Consider the following 17,920-nt stretch of genomic DNA (forward strand, 5'->3'; position numbering starts at 1 on the left):
GTAAGATGTTTCATTATTATTGTTATTTTTAAAGTAGTCTCTTCTGCTAACCAAGTCTGCATTTCTTTGATCCAAAATACAGCAAAAACAGTAATATTGTGAAATATTTTTACTATTTAAAATAACTGTTTTCTATTTGAATATATTTTAAAATGTAATTTATTCCTGTGATCAAAGATGAATTTTCAGCATCTTAGATCTTTCTATTCATCAATGAATCCATTAATAATAATAATAATAATAAATATTTCTTGAGCAGCAAATCAGAATGATTTCTGAAGGATCGTGTGACACTGAAGACTGGAGTAATGATACTGAAGATTCATCTTTTATCACAGGAATAAATTATATTTTAAAATATATTCAAATAGAAAGAAGTTATTTTAAATAGTAAAAATATTTCATAATATTACCGTTTTGCTGTATTTTGGATAAAATAAATGCAGGCTTGGTGAGCAGAATAGAATTCTTAAAAATAAATAAATAAACAAACATTCAAAATCTTACTGTTCAATAACTTTTGACTGGTAATGTAGATATGTATCAATGCATCTGGTTGTTTTGGATAATAAAAAAAAAAAAAAACGTCAGGTCTGATATCGTGTCTTTTCGAATTTAAATCTAGATTTATTCGCATTGGCTCATGGAAACCTCTATGAACACACTTGACATGACTTCGCTGTGGATGAATGTACGTTTTATTAAGAAGTGTTTGCGTATTCTGCACTAATGGCGCGCGCACACAGGATAGATGCCTGCCTCCACTACGAGTCCTTATCAAGCACTTTACCGATTCAGCTGCTCTCCACGCCGCATCACTCACCGCAGAGCGAGCCTGTTCTTGATGAAGCTGCTGTGAAAACGTGGGAAAAACCGACGAGGAAGAAGTTGGGGTGAAGCGTTCTTTACAGGCGGAGCAAAACACTTCATGGCTCCGTCTATAGCGCATTGTGATTGGGTGGTTTACGCTGTCAATACAGGAGACAAACCAATGGGCCACTGGCTGCTTGTGATGGTCCTTGGCAAAAAGAAAACAAACAAAACTAATTCTGTCGGCGCCTTCAGTGCATCGGCCCACCGGGAAAATGCCCGGTATGCCAGATTACCAGTCCAGCCCTGCTGAAAAGCTGACTCGGCACTTCAGACACTTTTCCTGCGGGATAAACTTTTGTGTGGGGTTTGTGTGTTTACTATATAATTTTGTGTGGATTTTGATCAGTTACTGGAAAACACACCAATCTGGCAACACGGTTCTTCATCTGAACATTTATAAATGGCTAAAGTGTTGTGATCGAGCTAACTTACTGTAATATGGGTAACTGAACACACATCATAATTACAAATCATACAGTCTCCTATGATATTACCCTGCATGAATATATGTAAAATAAATAAACAAGCTTGAATTTAATTAGCTAGCTTAAGCTAGCCAACTACACATTTGGTGCAGCACGTTATATTTTTATAATTTCTGCTGTCATTTACTGCATCACGAAACTGCTAGCTTGCGATTCTTAAGGTTCTAAACACAAATTTACGGAACAAAAACTGTTTAATCAGGTCAAGAAGTTAAGTTAATTAACTGTTCTACTTACCAAGCTGGAAATCGCAGTGCACCTTGGGATCGCGCCTTACAATGACGTCAGCACCACTGATTGATTGACTGATTAATAAATAAAAATAATAAATCAATCAATAAACAAATACATAAATAAATATTAGGTTGATTACGTCGCATTGCGCTGATTAATCACTGATTAACCAAACATAATCACAGCACATTAAATACGTTTATCATCATCAACAAGCCTCGACAAAAATACCAGCATTAATTACCGAGGAATACATTTAGCCTGCGTCCCAATGTGCATACTATCCACCCTATCTGCCCTAAATAGTATTGAGAATTACTACTATTACATAGAATTTGCACACTGGGAAGCAGGGTTACTGCTGTTGCTCGCTGGAGCATTGTTAAAGTCACTGCTGAACGCTGTTTCACAGACGCACTTTGATATCAGACAACGAGTGGTTTTTAAAATAAAAAAAAATCAGTTAAATATGACCTCGACTCGCCCTGCCATAACTAATTTATTGCAGCCTTTTCTTTTTTATTCCCATTTATCATAGTCTGGAGTCCCGTACACACTGCGGTCAGCTCCTGCAGGTCAGATGTCATCGCTGCGGGCTCCGGTCAGAAGTCTATCTGCGAGTTAAAACATGACGCCAAAGGATCCTGACCAAGCATCAGTATGTGACGAGTTGGGAGTGAGAACGTGTTGGTATAATTACGTCATGACGCAGAGTGTTTAAATTAGTCCAAAATGACATGTTGTCAAATCTTATGTTTTTTTGTTTGTCAATTTGATTTTATTCTAACATTATTTTAATCAGTTCGATCAGTACTAAAATTGTTAACAGTCAGTAATCATTTTGCTTAATATAAATATAATATAAATAAAAAATAGAAATGTAAACTTTTGAACTGTGGGTTTCGTCTGGCCAGAGGAGAACTGACCCCCGACTGAGCCTGGTTTCTCCCAAGGTTTTTTTCTCCATTCTGTCACAGAGGGAGTTTTGGTTCCTTGCCGCTGTCGCCTCTGGCTTGCTCAGTTGGGGACACTTAATTTCTAGCGATTATCGCCGATTTGATTGCACAGATACCATTTAAACTAAACTGAGCTAGACAATGACATCTCTGAATTCAATAATGAAATGCCTTTAACTGACAATTGAGTGTTTAATCTTATCATTATACATTACTGACACTCTATCCTCCAATTTGATACTGTTAAGTGCTTTGACACAATCTGTATTGTTAAAAGCGCTATATAAATAAAGGTGACTTGAATAGACTTGAATATATGAGGCGCTCTTCCGAGAAAAAAAAACTAACTGTAGTGCGTCGCGTCCTAGTGATTTTGCACCTGTGGCACGGGCCGGTGGTCTGATCGGTAGCATGTTTTGTCGGTACACCAGCCGGTTTCTGTGAAACTGCAAAAAGCAAATACTCCAGAAGTGTGAAGCGTTAAAGCAGAGATTTCAGTCTCCCGCACCGCGCTGCGCTTTAAAGAGATAAACAGCGCGAGTCGCTTGATCCATTCAGATGTGATACTAAACTGTGTTTACAGTTGTGTGATGTGAGAACATTAAAGGTTCTGGATGCTGGCTGAACACAGCATGACTATGTATACTGACGAGGTAAATTGGAAAACGCCAATACATAATTACTTGTCAATTCAGCACCATAATCATTTAACTTGCAGTTATTAACAATGTACAAATAGCCTACTGTGTTTTTTTTTTTTGGCTGTATATTTATTATAAATGTTAGCCTACTGTTATTACTTATTTGAAATATTGGGGAATTTGTTTTGTAGTTTCTACATGTTTATTTTATTTTATTTTTTATTACAAATTCCATATATGGTATTTAAAATAAATAATAGCTAATACAAACTGATATACGAGGACCATGGTTTTACTTGTGACCACCAACTTATTAATACTATCAGTTAAACTAACTCACTCTAGCACTCTCCATTCGAATTCTGTTCTTAAAAAAAATAATAATAATAATAATAGCTTCTCTAATCTTTTGCATTCTATTTGTTTTTCTTTGTATTTTTATACAATTAACAAAAAGGCCTCTAACACTAATGTGCTCCATTCTTTTTCTATTCTATCTGATTTATTTTTATTTATTTAATTTAAAATAAAACCTGCTGTGTGTAATGCTTTAAACTAAATGAGACTTGTTACAGCACTTGCATATTATTGCTCTTTTGTTGATTTTGATTGCTTTTATTGTCCTCATTTGTAAGTTGCTTTGGATAAAATGTATGACTAAATGTAAATATAATGTAAACTCTGGATTCTATGAACTATATTAAATTTCATTAGGGCAAAGTATAATTTAACAGAATAGCTTTAAATGTTTAGTTCTAATTAATGTTAATTGAAGTAAAATGTTCATTCAATTAGAGCCCGATTAAAGATAAATAGCATCTTATATAAATTAGGTGTTAACTATTTACAAATGTTAAAGTTCTTAAAGGGACAGTTCACCCAAAAATTTAAATGGTCATCATTTTTAAGAACACTGGGGAGACTAGATAATTAATAACACAGGGCTGGGGACTAATTAACTAATGAACATGACAAACAAGGACAGGAACAGTAACAGGAACTCCAAATATGGCCACGAGAGGAGGGGAAACAAGACGCTGAGACACAGGTTGTGTTCGAAATGCCATACTATCATACTACTCTTACTATTTCTGCAGTATCCAGTATGTATGCTGCGCATAGTATGCACATTTTCTGTATGCATGGAATACCCGGATGACCTACTATATTTGCCCAAATCTGCTAGATATAACTCAAGTACACTGAAATCAGTACAGAAGCTGTGTTCCGAATGGCATACTATCATACAACTCCTACTATATTGCAGTATGCTGTGTGAATACTGTGAATAGTATGTGAATTTTCTGTGTGCATGGAATGCCCGGATTACCTGCTACATTTGCTGAAATTTGATGTATGCATCTGAAGACGCTGCATGGGATACTGTTTCCCAGAAAGCAACGCGCCCATGTGACGCTTTCATCTTCAAACGCGTGAGTGAACTGGAGGCGGGAATAGTTATAAATGTAAGACTTGTATATGTACGTATATACATGTAAACTACAAACCGTCGCTGTGCATGTAAAAACAATATCATTAGTAGGACATAAATTGTACTTTAATCTCTAAGGCACTTTTCCGATCAAGTCAAATCACCTCACCTTTATTTCTATAGCGCTTTATACATTGTTTCAAAGATATTAAATTGTAATATTAATATTGCAGTAATATAATATATAAATAAAGTTAATATTTCAATTATGCAAACATAATTAAATTCTGCTGTCAAGCAGCTCTAAAAGAAATGGAATGTATTTACTCTAAGGACAAATAGACCAATTTTTAGCCGAGGCTTTTTACATTAACTCTGCCCACCAATGCCTGACTGTGATAAACAGCACTGCAGAAGACACGTGTATTACTATAGTATCGGTGACGCAGTGAGTAAAAGACACGTGTATTCCTATAGTATCGGTGACGCAGTGAGTAAAAGACGTGAAACGTGTGTTGTTGATGCGAGCGATCCGAGTTCGAGTCTGCCTTGTGTCAATCTCGTGCAACTCCTTTTCCCATCACATACCAGATCAGAAAGGCATTTGTTTTCAATAAAAAATTAAATAAATATTTGAAAAGTGGAAATTAAATGCCTCATTAATAATACCACTGTTTAGCGGTAGGTAGATTTTTGTCCCAATAAAGTGGCGTTCATCAAATAAAATGTATGATAATTTACGCTCAATAAGTTATTGCACACTTTTTTTTAATGTACTACAGAACTTAAGTATAAATATCTTCCACCTAACTACTATTTACACACTTGTTGCTAAAGAAAATGCTGCTATTTTAGTGTAAACAGAATTTATCATTAGTTGCACTTAGTGTAACTAGAATATATCACTTTTTCCAATTAGTGTAACTGCCAAAAATATCAATGTTCAGTTAAAGTCAGCTCAGTGTTGATTCAGTTCAGTCCAATAGCCTATGTAAAGTTCTTCAATTATGAGTGAGTTCAATTGGGCAATTTAGCATTGTTTACTAATATGAAGCCTTATAACAAGCCTTTGTAAAAAGAATAGTTAGCACATTTGTTTGTAAGGTAACAACCTTGACAGCTGTGCTGAATTAATGTTTGTGTTTGTCATGTGACAATTAAGCATACTACTCTGAAACATATGTTGCTTATTATATACCGTTTCACACACTATTCTTTAAAAAACTGTAGGCAGTATGCACTGTGTACTGGGCAGTAAGCAGTAAGCAAGTATGCCATTTCGAACACAGCCACAGTCTGACACCATGAAGTCATTCCAAATTTCAAGAAATTTCTGTACAGTATACAAAGAGTAGAATACAATAGAAATCAAGGGTAACCAAAGTGGTTTGATAGCATTCTACAAATGATCTTCTTTTGTGTTCCAGAGAAGAAAGCAAGTCATACATGTTTGGAACGACATGAGAGTGGAAATGATAGCAGTACATTTTCTGCATTGTAGCTCAAAATCATTGATTTACTGTCAAGTTCTTTTCTATGTGACAAAAATGCTTTATTAAGTTCATTATTAAGAATTCAGTAATATCTATCATTATTTGTTTCTGTCCTGCTTAATTTATTAATTTATTTACTCCAATTTAAGGCCCTATAACCCAGCAAAACATTCACGAGGAACTTGTGGGCCGGATTTGTCCAGGGCCGAATTTTAACCCCAGTCCAACCCATTTCTGTATGGCATGATGAGCTTTGTCGAGAAACGCTTCTGGTGACATCATACAGCAGGATCAGGTGTTCATGAAACTGATAAATAAGCATCACTGGTGTCGTCCCTAAAATTGAAGTCCTAGACTTTGAGCAATAGATTGTGTGTGAATTTCTCCAGAAGTGCTTAAACTGCTCTTTCTGGTTTCTTTCTAGATCCACCGAGTGCTGAATACTGAGAACGCCTCTATAGCTCACTATAACCCCAGGATTATAACAACCCTGATTGTACATTATTCCTTATACTGTACGTTACAGTCAAGTCAACTTTATTTCTGTAGAGCGTAATATAATACATACTGTTTCAAAGCAGCTGTACATGTAGAAACAGCAAAATAATAAATGGTGTGTTAGTTCAGTTTAATAACTTTTTAAGATCAGTTATGAAATGAGCTCATTTCAGCTCTAAAGCAGCTCTGCAGAAACAGTGACGTCATCCTCAGTTCAGTTCAGTTCAGTCAAATCAATCATATTTCGGAATTTTACTGTCATTAGAAAATGGTGAACTTATAAGTGTTTTACAGTCTATTGGTGACGAGCAGCTGAAGGAAGATGACGACTGGCTCTTCATGGATCCAGAAGAACAAGATCCCAGTGAAGATCGGATGAGAAGCAGAGGAGACACTGGCAATGTGTGTGAGACACAAGCTCAAAAACGAGAGAGAGAGAGAGTGTGAGACATTGAGATGGGATGGATGCGTTTACTCGGGTCTGAAAAAAAACAGCTGTGGATACTGTTTTCTGGTGCTAAATTCCCTACACCTTCTACCTTATTTCATTTATTCTCAGGTTAGGTAAAGAAAGTCTGTCCTATCTAATAAGCATTTGAATTTTCATACTCCTAAAACAGATCACAGAAGACTTCTCCGTGGTCTGTTCTGCTCAAGTCTACACTCTAAAAAGGTGCTATATAGCATCAAAAGTGGTTCTTTGGCTCGTAATCATAGGGGAACCACTTTTGGTGCTTTTTCAAATGGTGCTATTTAGCACCATATTGGCTCGTTTCCACTGAGCGGTACGGTTCGGTACAGTTGATCGCTACTTTCCAGCACACCACGCCTATCAAGTAAGGGTACTGCTGGCGATGGAAACGCAAGCTGGATCAGTGTTCGGTCCCGAACCGTACCGTACTGTACTGACCCGTACCGCTCCGTTAAGTCAAGTCAAGTCACCTTTATTTATATAGCGCTTTTAACAATACAGATTGTGTCAAAGCACTTAACAGTATCAAATTGGAGGATAGAGTGTCAGTAATGTATAATGATAAGATTAAACACTCAATTTTCAGTTAAAGGCATTTCATTATTGAATTCAGAGATGTCATTGTCTAGCTAAGTTTAGTTTAAATAGTATCTGTGCAATCAAATCGGCGATAATCGCTAGAAATTAAGTGTCCCCAACTGAGCAAGCCAGAGGCGACAGCGGCAAGGAACCAAAACTCCTCTGTGACAGAATGGAGAAAAACCTTGGGAGAAACCAGGCTCAGTCGGGGCCAGTTCTCCTCTGACCAGACGAAACCCACAGTTCAAAAGTTTATATTTCTATTTAAATTTTGTTGCAAGTTCTAACAATAGTAGTATTATGTAGTTAGGTATTTCATTATATTTTTAGTTATTTTGTTATATTTTTTAGTTTTATTGTATTTTAATCTAGGTTTTCGCTGGGGATATGTCTCTGGGGGTCATCTGGGTGTCCTGGTTTCCGCTGACGATCAGGGCTATAGACATCATCTCTTGGTGCTGATCCACCATCCGATCGGATACGGACTGAGAAACAGAACAGGAAAGAAACAGACAAATATTAGCGTAGATGCCATTCTACTTACGATGTAACGAGTACATCGTGTGTTATGGGCAGTGTTCCTGGTTCCGGTTGATCTAATTAATGCAGCCTAACAACCCTTTAACGGATTTGAATTATAGAAGCGTATTAGTGTGTTATGTGTACGCCAGGATAAAGAGATGGGTCTTTAATCTAGATTTGAACTGACAGAGTGTGTCTGCCTCCCGAACAGTGATAGGTAGATTGTTCCAGAGTTTGGGTCCTAAATAGGAATAGGATCTGCCGCCCGCAGCCGATTTTGATATTCTAGGTATTATCAAACGGCCAGAGTTTTGAGAACGCAGTGGACGTGGAGGACTATAATGCGATAAGAGCTCACTCAAGTACTGAGGAGCTAAACCATTCAGGGCTTTATAAGTAATTAACAAGATTTTAAAATCTATCCGATGTTTGATAGGGAGCCAGTGCAGTGTTGACAGAACCGGGCTAATATGGTCATATTTCCTGGTTCTAGTAAGGACTCTAGCTGCTGCATTTTGGACCAACTGTAGTTTGTTGATCAAGCGTGCAGAACAACCACCCAATAAAGCATTACAATAGTCTAACCTTGAGGTCATAAGCATGAATTAACATTTCTGCATTTGACGTTGAGAGCATTGGTCGCAATTTAGATATGCTTTTGAGATGAAAAATGCAGTTTTACAGATGCTAGAAACATGGCTTTCAAATGACAGATTGCTATCGAACAGCACACCTAGGTTCCTGACTGATGAAGAAGAATTGACAGAGCAGCCGTCAAGTGTTAGATAATGTTCTAGGTTATTACATGTGGGGTTTTAGGTCCGATAATTAACACCTCTGTTTTTCAGAATTTAGCAGTAAAAATTACTCGTCATCCAGTTTTTATATCGACTATGCATTCCGTTAGTTTCTCAATTTGGTGTGTTTCACCGGGCGAAGAAATATAGAGCTGAGTATCATCAGCATAACAGTGAAAGCTAACACCATGTCTCCTGATAATATCTCCCAAGGGTAACATGTAAAGCGTGAAAAGTAACGACCCTAGTACTGAGCCTTGAGGTACTCCATATTGCACTTGTGATCGATATGATACCTCTTCATTCACTACTACGAACTGATGGCGGTCAGATAAATATGATTTGAACCATGCTAAGGCACTTCCACTAATGCCAACAAAGTTTTGTAGTCTATTCAAAAGAATGTTGTGGTCGATAGTGTCGAACGCAGCGCTAAGATCCAGTAGAACTAATAAAGAGATACAACCATGATCAGATGATAGAAGCAGGTCATTTGTAACTCTAATGAGAGCAGTCTCAGTACTATGATACGATCTAAGAGATGCTATGTAAAACCATTAGAGGTGCCATATAGCCAGTCATGGGAATAACGCTGTTATAAATAAACAGCGTTATTTTTTTCAGTAACGAGTAGGGTTGGGTATCGTTTGAATTTTAGGGATTCCGATTCTTTTAGATTACGATTCTTTTCGATTCCAATGTGATTAAATAATGATATCAAACATTTATCATGTGTCTCTTTTTCTGCAAACCATTTATTGGAGCTGAATACCATGAACAAAAATCAACAGGCTACATAAAAACTGGACTCTTTAAGAGCTGATTGTGTGCAAAATAGAACTGCATGATTCTGGATAAATTGATTTTTTTTCCCAGTGGAAGTTGTGGTTCTCTCATGATTCTGAAGAAAAAAATATTAGACAACTAAACAAAATCACATGACTCACTCAAGATGTACTTGTGTCATTACTGGATAAATCGGCGTCCTTGAACAAATCTCTTGTATGATTCAAAGACAAATACATTTTAACAGCCCCTTTTCGCTCTGGTGTGATTGTAAGCTGCACGGAGGTCAAAGGTCGAGGAATGAAACAGATGAATCGTTGTAATTTAGGAATAGAGTCACGTTGGTGTTTGAATCATGTTCGCGATCTTTAACAATCTATTAAATTAATGTCATGTTGGTGGCGACACCTCTCTTGCAACATGTTTAGCTATCACAGATATTATACTTAGATTGTTTTGCTTCTGATTGCAAATGTAGCCAAACTTTGGAGCGCTTAGATCAGCGAGCAAGGTCCTGGCAGATCGCTAGGTCCGGTCCTCACAGATGAAGAAGAAAAAAGCGCACAGGAATCTAAATTTTAATTTGACAACAAGTATCCGATTCTGGAATCTGAATCGATTTTCGATTCCCAACCCTACACTGTTAGTAATTGATGTAATTTTTACATTAAATTTTACAACAACGTATTGTATTCATGTTTTTACTGTAAATGCAAATGCATGATGGGAAATTTACGGACAGTCCTGTAATATTGTTGTAACTACACCGAAGAAGCATTATTTTACAGCCACCGCATAGCATTGTGGGATTGCCATTGTTTGAATTTTGAAATTACACGGCCAACGGTACCAGAAGTATTTAAACAATTTTGGAAGAAGGAACACGTCTCAGGTATGTAACATAAATTCTATTTTATACGTCTATGGATATATTATCGGTGATCTGAGTAAGTGCTGATTGTTTTGTTTTGTATATTTCAGTGGTATATTTTCAGATTTCTCTTGAACTGACCACGGTGAAATTAGTTTCATATGGCGTCTTCTTACTCTATCCAATTTAAAACTAACTTCACCACAGTCCTGATTGACAACACCGAAGGAAAAGGCAAACTGCGCGGCAGCAGCTGCACACCGGCTGCTAGCTGGATTATTTCAGACACTGATTTGTTGTTGATTATATCTAAACGTCAACCCCCCGCTCGCCTCTACTCGCTGGAACCTCGATGGAGGTGATATGGAAAAAGGTAACGTTACCACATGCAATTTATTTGTTCTATTTTTTTTTTATTATTATTTTTATTATCTGTGTTTTTTGTTCTGTCGCACTGTGGAAGCTTCTGTAACGAAAACAAATTCCTCGTATGTGTAAACATACCTGACAATAAAAGCTCATTCTGATTCTGCAAAACCACAGTGACGACAGCTCAAATAATGTTAGCATAATTAGCATTAGCCCGTAGACTATAAAAATAAGCATTAGCCCAGTCAGCTTCCTCAGCTCAGGTTATTATTGCATTGATTACACGTGCTACCGGACAGCCTACTGTAACGTTATTATGACTTCTGTTTAGCTGTCTTTTAATCGGGGGTCTTGAAGTCATTGTGGTTTGCACACTAGTATGATTGGCAACAGTAAGGACTGGCTATTTCTGTTTTAAGGGCCTGTTCTCTCACTTCAGTGAGTTTCCATCCTGGAGAAGCTGCCAGCAGCCATTGAGCAAGGAAGCAAGACCATAATTGAGTACTTCGAAACAAGCAAAATAATCTTAGTTCAAACAAAAAACAATTATTTTGCTTACCCCATTGGCAGATTATTTTGCTTGTTTCGAGCAAAAACTCACTTAATTTTGACTTGTTTTTTTCTGAAAACAAGACTATAATTTTTAATTGTCTAAAAAATCCTTCTTGATTTAAGATTTTTTATATTTTGGCTGGAAACAAGACAAGAAATCTAAGTAAGAAAAGCATTTTGTAGTGCAGCAAGGCCGTCTGCATTCTCCTATACCTACTGCCCACTTTAATGAGAATGGCATCTTTCTTAAGGCTGATGTGACTATAACTTGCATGTACACACACACACACACACTTACTTTGGCTCGTTCTCTCTTCTAACAGTTATTTTGTAAATTGCTCGTGCAGTACCGTAGTGTTGGTAATATAGTCTCCACACAGACTATCTATTCCAAATTATTCTGATATTCCATAGACAGTCTGAACCGCTATAGAGAGTGGTTAATCCGTTGACTGGTTTTACTGTTTTAGACAGCTTAGCATACATATATTTAAAACATTAGCCATTGTTTTTATTCGGTGTTGAGTCGACCATTTTCTTTGTCTCAAAGCCAGACTGTATGGAATATTAAAATAATAATAGGTTTGTAATCGGTATTTGTTGTGTAATTGGTAATAGATTTTGTAATGTTTATGTTGTTGTTGTTTTTTTTGCCCTAGTCCTCTGCCACAGCTGCTGATCTCCAGAAAGAGACCCTACCCAGCACACCTTGCTTAATTGTGCAAGGTATGTTCTTCCCTAATTTGTTTAAGGTTTATTACAGGGCTTAATGTTTTTCGGCACTGTGTCGGAATTCTGGCGCATGGCCATTGTAGATTAAAAAAAAAATATTATGAGGTGAAATCAAAGTATTGAGACTGTGACTATAAAAAGCAAAAATATACCTGATTTAATTTTGGCCACTATCCCCTTTAAAGTAGTCTCCTTGTCCAGTGACACAGTAGAGGAGATCCAAAACACATCTTAGATGGTGCTGGATTGACTTAAATAGCTAGGCTTCCAGGGAGCGTTCCAACCAAGCGAGGAGCACTGAGAACTGTGTATCACAGCACAAGGAGACTACTTTGAAGGGGATAGCAGCCAAATTTAAAAAATAAAAAAATTAGACTTTTAAAAAAAAAAAAATATTGCACCCTGAACTCGTGCGTGTGTGTGTTTATATAGTGCAACTCTCTAGTGCTCTTTTAGTTATCATATTGTGTTAATGCATTTCAGGAGAGATACTAAGCGCAGACAAGTGGATGATGTCCATGGAAGGAACTATTGTGATGGGGCCCCACAACAATCTTTTGAATGGAGCGACCTTCGCTGCTTACTATGTGTTCAACCTGCAGTATCTAAAGATGCCTCAAGCACTCTTGAATTTGTCCAAAGGTATGTTTAAACTGTTTACACATTAATAAAGAAAATAGATCCATCATTCTCATATGGAATATCCCATGAATTACTTTCTTTTTGTTCAGTATTGTTAGGCTCTATGATATACTCTATGCATTGATGTCAAAAGACAGGCTTCCATCCAATTCATTTGCATCTTTTAAGTGCATTCGTAAAAATTTGGCAAAAAAAAAAACTATACTTGGAGAGCGTTTCCATCAGCTCTGTTATGCAAATTAGAAATGGACAGGAAAGGAGTCGTGAACAGCTGTGGGATCAAAACGTAAGAGGCAACTTAAAACATTTGATAAAACTGCAACAAATGTGAATTTATGCAAATACATCCGTTCCCATCAACAAAATATCTAATCGATCAACAGAAAAGTTTTTATTCACATTAGAATATTTTATGTGAATTTTAACCATTTTCAGTCAGTTCTTTTTTTTTTCTTTTCAAATGGTTAAAATGTGCATTAAAAAGCTAGATGGAGACACAGCTATTGCCGTTAAGTGTCTGTTCTACCTAGAGTTGGTATTCCCCTGCAGGACATTTATGTAAACACAGAAGAGTCTTGACAGACAACAGTTTAACATTACGACTTTCATTAATTAACTAATTAAGTCAAATTTTTTGAAGTATGGTTAAGGTATTTTGCAGATGCTTTTGTCCAAATCGACATACAATATAGTACATGCATACAATGACATTATATATTTAAGAAAAACAATGGAAAAGCCAATGTAATTCTAAATGTTACGTTGTTAAATTTGTTAATGTTAAATACCTCAAGTTCATTTTCTTCTACGAGCAAGTAGGAATAGGTTACTTTTCTGTGTTTTACACACACTGTAAAAAAAAAATTGTAAAAAGCGGTCAAATGACTGGCAGCTACGGCTGCCAAACAAAAACCTAAAATTACAATAAAATACCTTAATTGAAATAAAGTGCAAAAACAATAATTTTACAGAAATTTTCATTGAAGGTTTTACCAAAAAAAAACTGTTATTTTAGAGATTTTTCCTTGTTTCAATTACGATATTTTACTTTAATTTTACGGTTTTTGTTTGGCAGCCATAGCTGCCAGTCATTTGACCGTTTTTTTACAGGACATTTTTTACAGTATAAAACCCTTAAGTAGTGAATATGGAGTACACTGTGACAAAAAGATTTATTGCTTTGACCTTTCGTGACCTCATAATATTATTATTATTAATAATAATAATATCCATATGTGACCTTTGATCTCATAACAAGTTTTGGATGTGGAAATCGGTCAAGCGTGAAACTTTGCGGCGGTGGAAAAACCCATAAATGAGCTGTCAAGTAATGTTTTTGAAGATATTATGCTCATCCAGTGGGGGTTTTCCCATCTGTGGATCACGTGACAGCAGTATCTGGTTGCATTCTGAGGAGCTCTTAGATAAATAGACCGAGGTATTTCTGGGGGAAATCAGAAAAGAGCTGTGAAACACATAGACACGAATGCCTCATATTCACCTAAAACTCCTGAGAAGGAATGGGATGAAGAGATGATGGAAAATCTGACTTTGGCACCGAGAAAGCCATACAGCGGTAATTTGTGCTTGACAAGGTTTCTCCACGAAAATTCTGAATGCGTGAGAGACGAATTTTTCCTGATCAGCGGTCGTATATTCGGCTACATATTTCACAAATTGGATCGAACGGTTACGCTCTACACATCTGACGAAACCAACGAATTTGGACAGGATCAAGACCCCTGCCTGGTATTTCCTGAAAAAGATTGGCAATTATTTTTCAATCGTATCTGGAAAGATCTGAAGGATTGTGGAGAAGAGCCTTTGTACATTGGGGAGTGGGACGGGGTAGCACCGAATATCCGGTACCGAGTGGTCGGTGACCATGCTCAAAAGAACCTGGAGGACTACGTGTACATATTCACCTGCGAAGACAAGACAAAGCTTAGTGACCTTTCGGAGGGCGACCCACATAAAGAATACCACAAAATGTTCAGCCTTAAGTTTTTGTTCAAGTGGTGCGATCTGCATTTGCTGAGTGCTCTTTTTTCGATCGTAAACAAAATGTTCAAGTGGTGCAGCATACATGACGGATACAGCAAAATTAAAACACAGCTGTTTCACCCCGAGAGAAACCCCCGTGAGGGGGTGTTACTGTCCCCGCCCATCTACTACAGCCATTATAAAGAACAGTAAGTCGACACTCCCACACAGTATTTCCAACATGTCTCAAGAAGACTCTCTACAATGTGATTATGCTCCTTTCAACCTCAAAGCTTCTGATGATAACGCTGTCGATCATCTTTCGACAGACAACACCCATTCTGAAAAGGTTTCAGAATCATAAAAGCTATGATCGTGCTGCTGCTGCAACACATCATCGACAACAAACTAAGGGACAAGTGCGAGGGGTGCGCAACGGACCATCCGAGCCAGCTGCAACATTCCTGTCTGTTTGAACCTGACGCCCACTATTTCGACTCACGCTTTGACGAACTGTGCCGCAAACTGTTCAAACCCAATCTTCAGACCATTATTGACTTCACTCTATGATTTAATGACCAACAACATTCTGAGGATTCAAGGAACTACCGGTGCTATCCTTCACGAATTAAGAGACAAACCATTCATTGTCGCAAAGCTGCAAGAAATCAGGGAAAAGCTGCTGGACAAGTCCTACAAGAAAGTCGTTTACGACGCCGTGGATCTCTGGCAAAGCAGCGTGACCGCCCCAGGAGTGTGACAACATGGGGTCTGTGTGTAGCGGAATACAATTTTTCAGAGACATCTTGTTTACCCCTCATTATAAAGGACAGATGATCAAAATGATGCTTGCGGCCATCGATCGTGCATGTGATCCGGAGAAAGATTACGAGGGACAAACGACACCTAGGGGTAGTCGTGGCCTAATGTGTGTGGTGTGTGAGTGTGTGTGGTGTATGAGTGTGTGTGTGTGTGTGTGTGTGTGTGTACCATTTCGAGTATGGGTCACCATACTTGACAATACGTCACGACTTAACTTAACTAACTATAAAAAATCTCATGAAACAAATGTGTGTTATAAGAAGTCTGACCGACTCTTGGTCTGAATTGACTGACATTTGTGTAAACAGTTCTGATCGCTCCTCTGCAATGCTCCGAAAAATTCTAGATGACATATCTGCAGCCGGTGAAGAGATAAGAGTTAGCGACGTCCTTTGTATGTGCACGTACGTAAACGATGAGAAAAACAAGGTGTACGAGATGGTTGAAATTCTGGTAAACTACATACTAGATCGCAGCTATACGGCCTGTGTAAATTGTCTTTACTGGTTAGATAGTAATGAGAATAGAAATAAAATGGGTTACATACTATGTATTCATTTTGAAATCTGTTCTTATCACTATGTACTCATTTTGAATTCTATTCATGTTGCAATGTAACATTTTTATTTCTATTCTTGTTATTATGTAACCAATTTTAATTTAATTTTCGTCACTATGTAACCATTTGAAAAACTATCTCTTTATTATTATTTTTTAATAAAAGACTGAAACGTAACGCTTGTGCGTGTTATTCTTTTGAGGACGATTGAAACGATAACAACATGTCCGAGCTCATGAAAAAAGTTTATTACACGCCTGCCAACCCCGGTTCTTTAGGAGGTAAAAAACGGTTAAAAGATGCGGTCTTAAAGGATACCGGCGTTCGCCTGAGCGATAAGCAGGTCTCGGACTGGCTGGCTGGGGAGGATGAGTACACGCTACACAGAACGGCACCTATTAACTACAAACGTAATAGAGTCATGGTGTACAGGATGGATACGCAGTTTCAAGCGGGTCTGGTCGACATGTCGGCCTATTCCAAGGAAAATGATAATAATAAATATCTGCTGGCATGCATCGACGTATTTAGCAAGTACGCGTGTGGGCTTGAACGTTAAAGAATAAGAGCGGGGTCGAGGTTACTAAAGCGTTTGAGTCTATACTCGAAGAGGGGTGCGTTCCAAAGAAATTGCAGACGGATAGGGGAACCGAACTTTTTAACAAACATTTTCAAGATTTGATGAAAAAGCACGACGTTCAGTATTTTGCTACGGCTACCGATTTGAAGGCCAGCGTTGTGGAACGATTTAATAGGTTGTTAAAAAGCCGAATGTGCAGATTTTTAACCGCTACAAATTCACGGAGATACACAGATGTGTTGCAAGATGTTATGCAGGGGTACAACTCCAGCTACCATCGGAGTATTAAGATGAGACCTGTGGACGTCGACAAAGAAAATGAAGGCGTAGTGTTTCAAAACCTGTACGGAGGTATGAAGAAGAACAATCGTCCCGTATTTAAATATAGAGTAGGGGATGTCGTCAAGATTTCTAAAGTGCGAGGACCGTTCGGCAAGGGTTATGAACAGAACTACACCGAAGAATTTTTCACTGTATCCGTGTGTATTCCACGTAATCCTCCCGTATACAGGTTGTCTGATTATGACGGCAATGTCATCGACGGTGTGTTTTACGAAGAAGAGTTACGAAAACAAGGCATTTAAGGTGGAAAAGATTTTAGGGGAGAAAAAACAGGGGCGATCTACGCTAGTTTTAGTGAAATAGTTAGGATGGCCTTCGAAATGTAATAGCTATATAGACAAAAAAGCTGTGTTGGACTTCTAAAACCTTAAAACGCACACGCCTTTACCAAAAGAGATCATTTGAGTAAAGGATTACCATGGATGGCCGCGGTTTCTACGTCACGTTGCCGTGCAACGCCTCTTTATCAGTTTATCCTGAAAATCGCATATCTAGTTATACGACCAGGCTAGCAAAGACTATAAACCTGAAAGGAGAGTGGCAAGTAGGTCTTGCTGAGATTGAATATCCTAGAAGCTGGTACAGCTTTAACGATGACGACGGGATTTTCAGCTTGCAAGTCTACCCGCCCCATCCCAGAAACACGCTAATAAACCAGGCGAAGACATGTTTAAACGGTTATCGGGGATGTCCTATCAAG

At 37.7% G+C, this 17,920-nt stretch overlaps 1 protein-coding gene across 7 annotated transcripts in view; it reads left to right on the top strand.

The window, feature by feature from the left end:
- Nucleotides 1–945: 945 nt before the first annotated feature.
- The window catches only part of LOC131548308 (uncharacterized), a 39,426-nt gene continuing 22,451 nt past the window's right edge, over nt 946–17,920 (top strand). For 4 of the 7 annotated variants that reach the window (XM_058789537.1, XM_058789532.1, XM_058789535.1 and 1 more), the window contains exons 1-7: nt 946–1,177; nt 2,131–2,250; nt 6,264–6,409; nt 6,539–6,629; nt 6,907–7,014; nt 12,220–12,286; nt 12,776–12,934. In XM_058789537.1, coding sequence (XP_058645520.1) covers nt 6,952–7,014; nt 12,220–12,286; nt 12,776–12,934 — 289 coding nt within the window. In that variant the 5' untranslated portion in view covers nt 946–1,177; nt 2,131–2,250; nt 6,264–6,409; nt 6,539–6,629; nt 6,907–6,951. The remainder of the gene's footprint in view (nt 1,178–2,130; nt 2,251–6,263; nt 6,410–6,538; nt 6,630–6,906; nt 7,015–12,219; nt 12,287–12,775; nt 12,935–17,920) is intronic. The other 3 variants (XM_058789533.1, XM_058789536.1, XM_058789531.1) reach the window with 3 other exon arrangements.

Source organism: Onychostoma macrolepis, chromosome 10, assembly GCF_012432095.1.
Source record: "Onychostoma macrolepis isolate SWU-2019 chromosome 10, ASM1243209v1, whole genome shotgun sequence".
Lineage (NCBI taxonomy): Eukaryota > Metazoa > Chordata > Actinopteri > Cypriniformes > Cyprinidae > Onychostoma > Onychostoma macrolepis.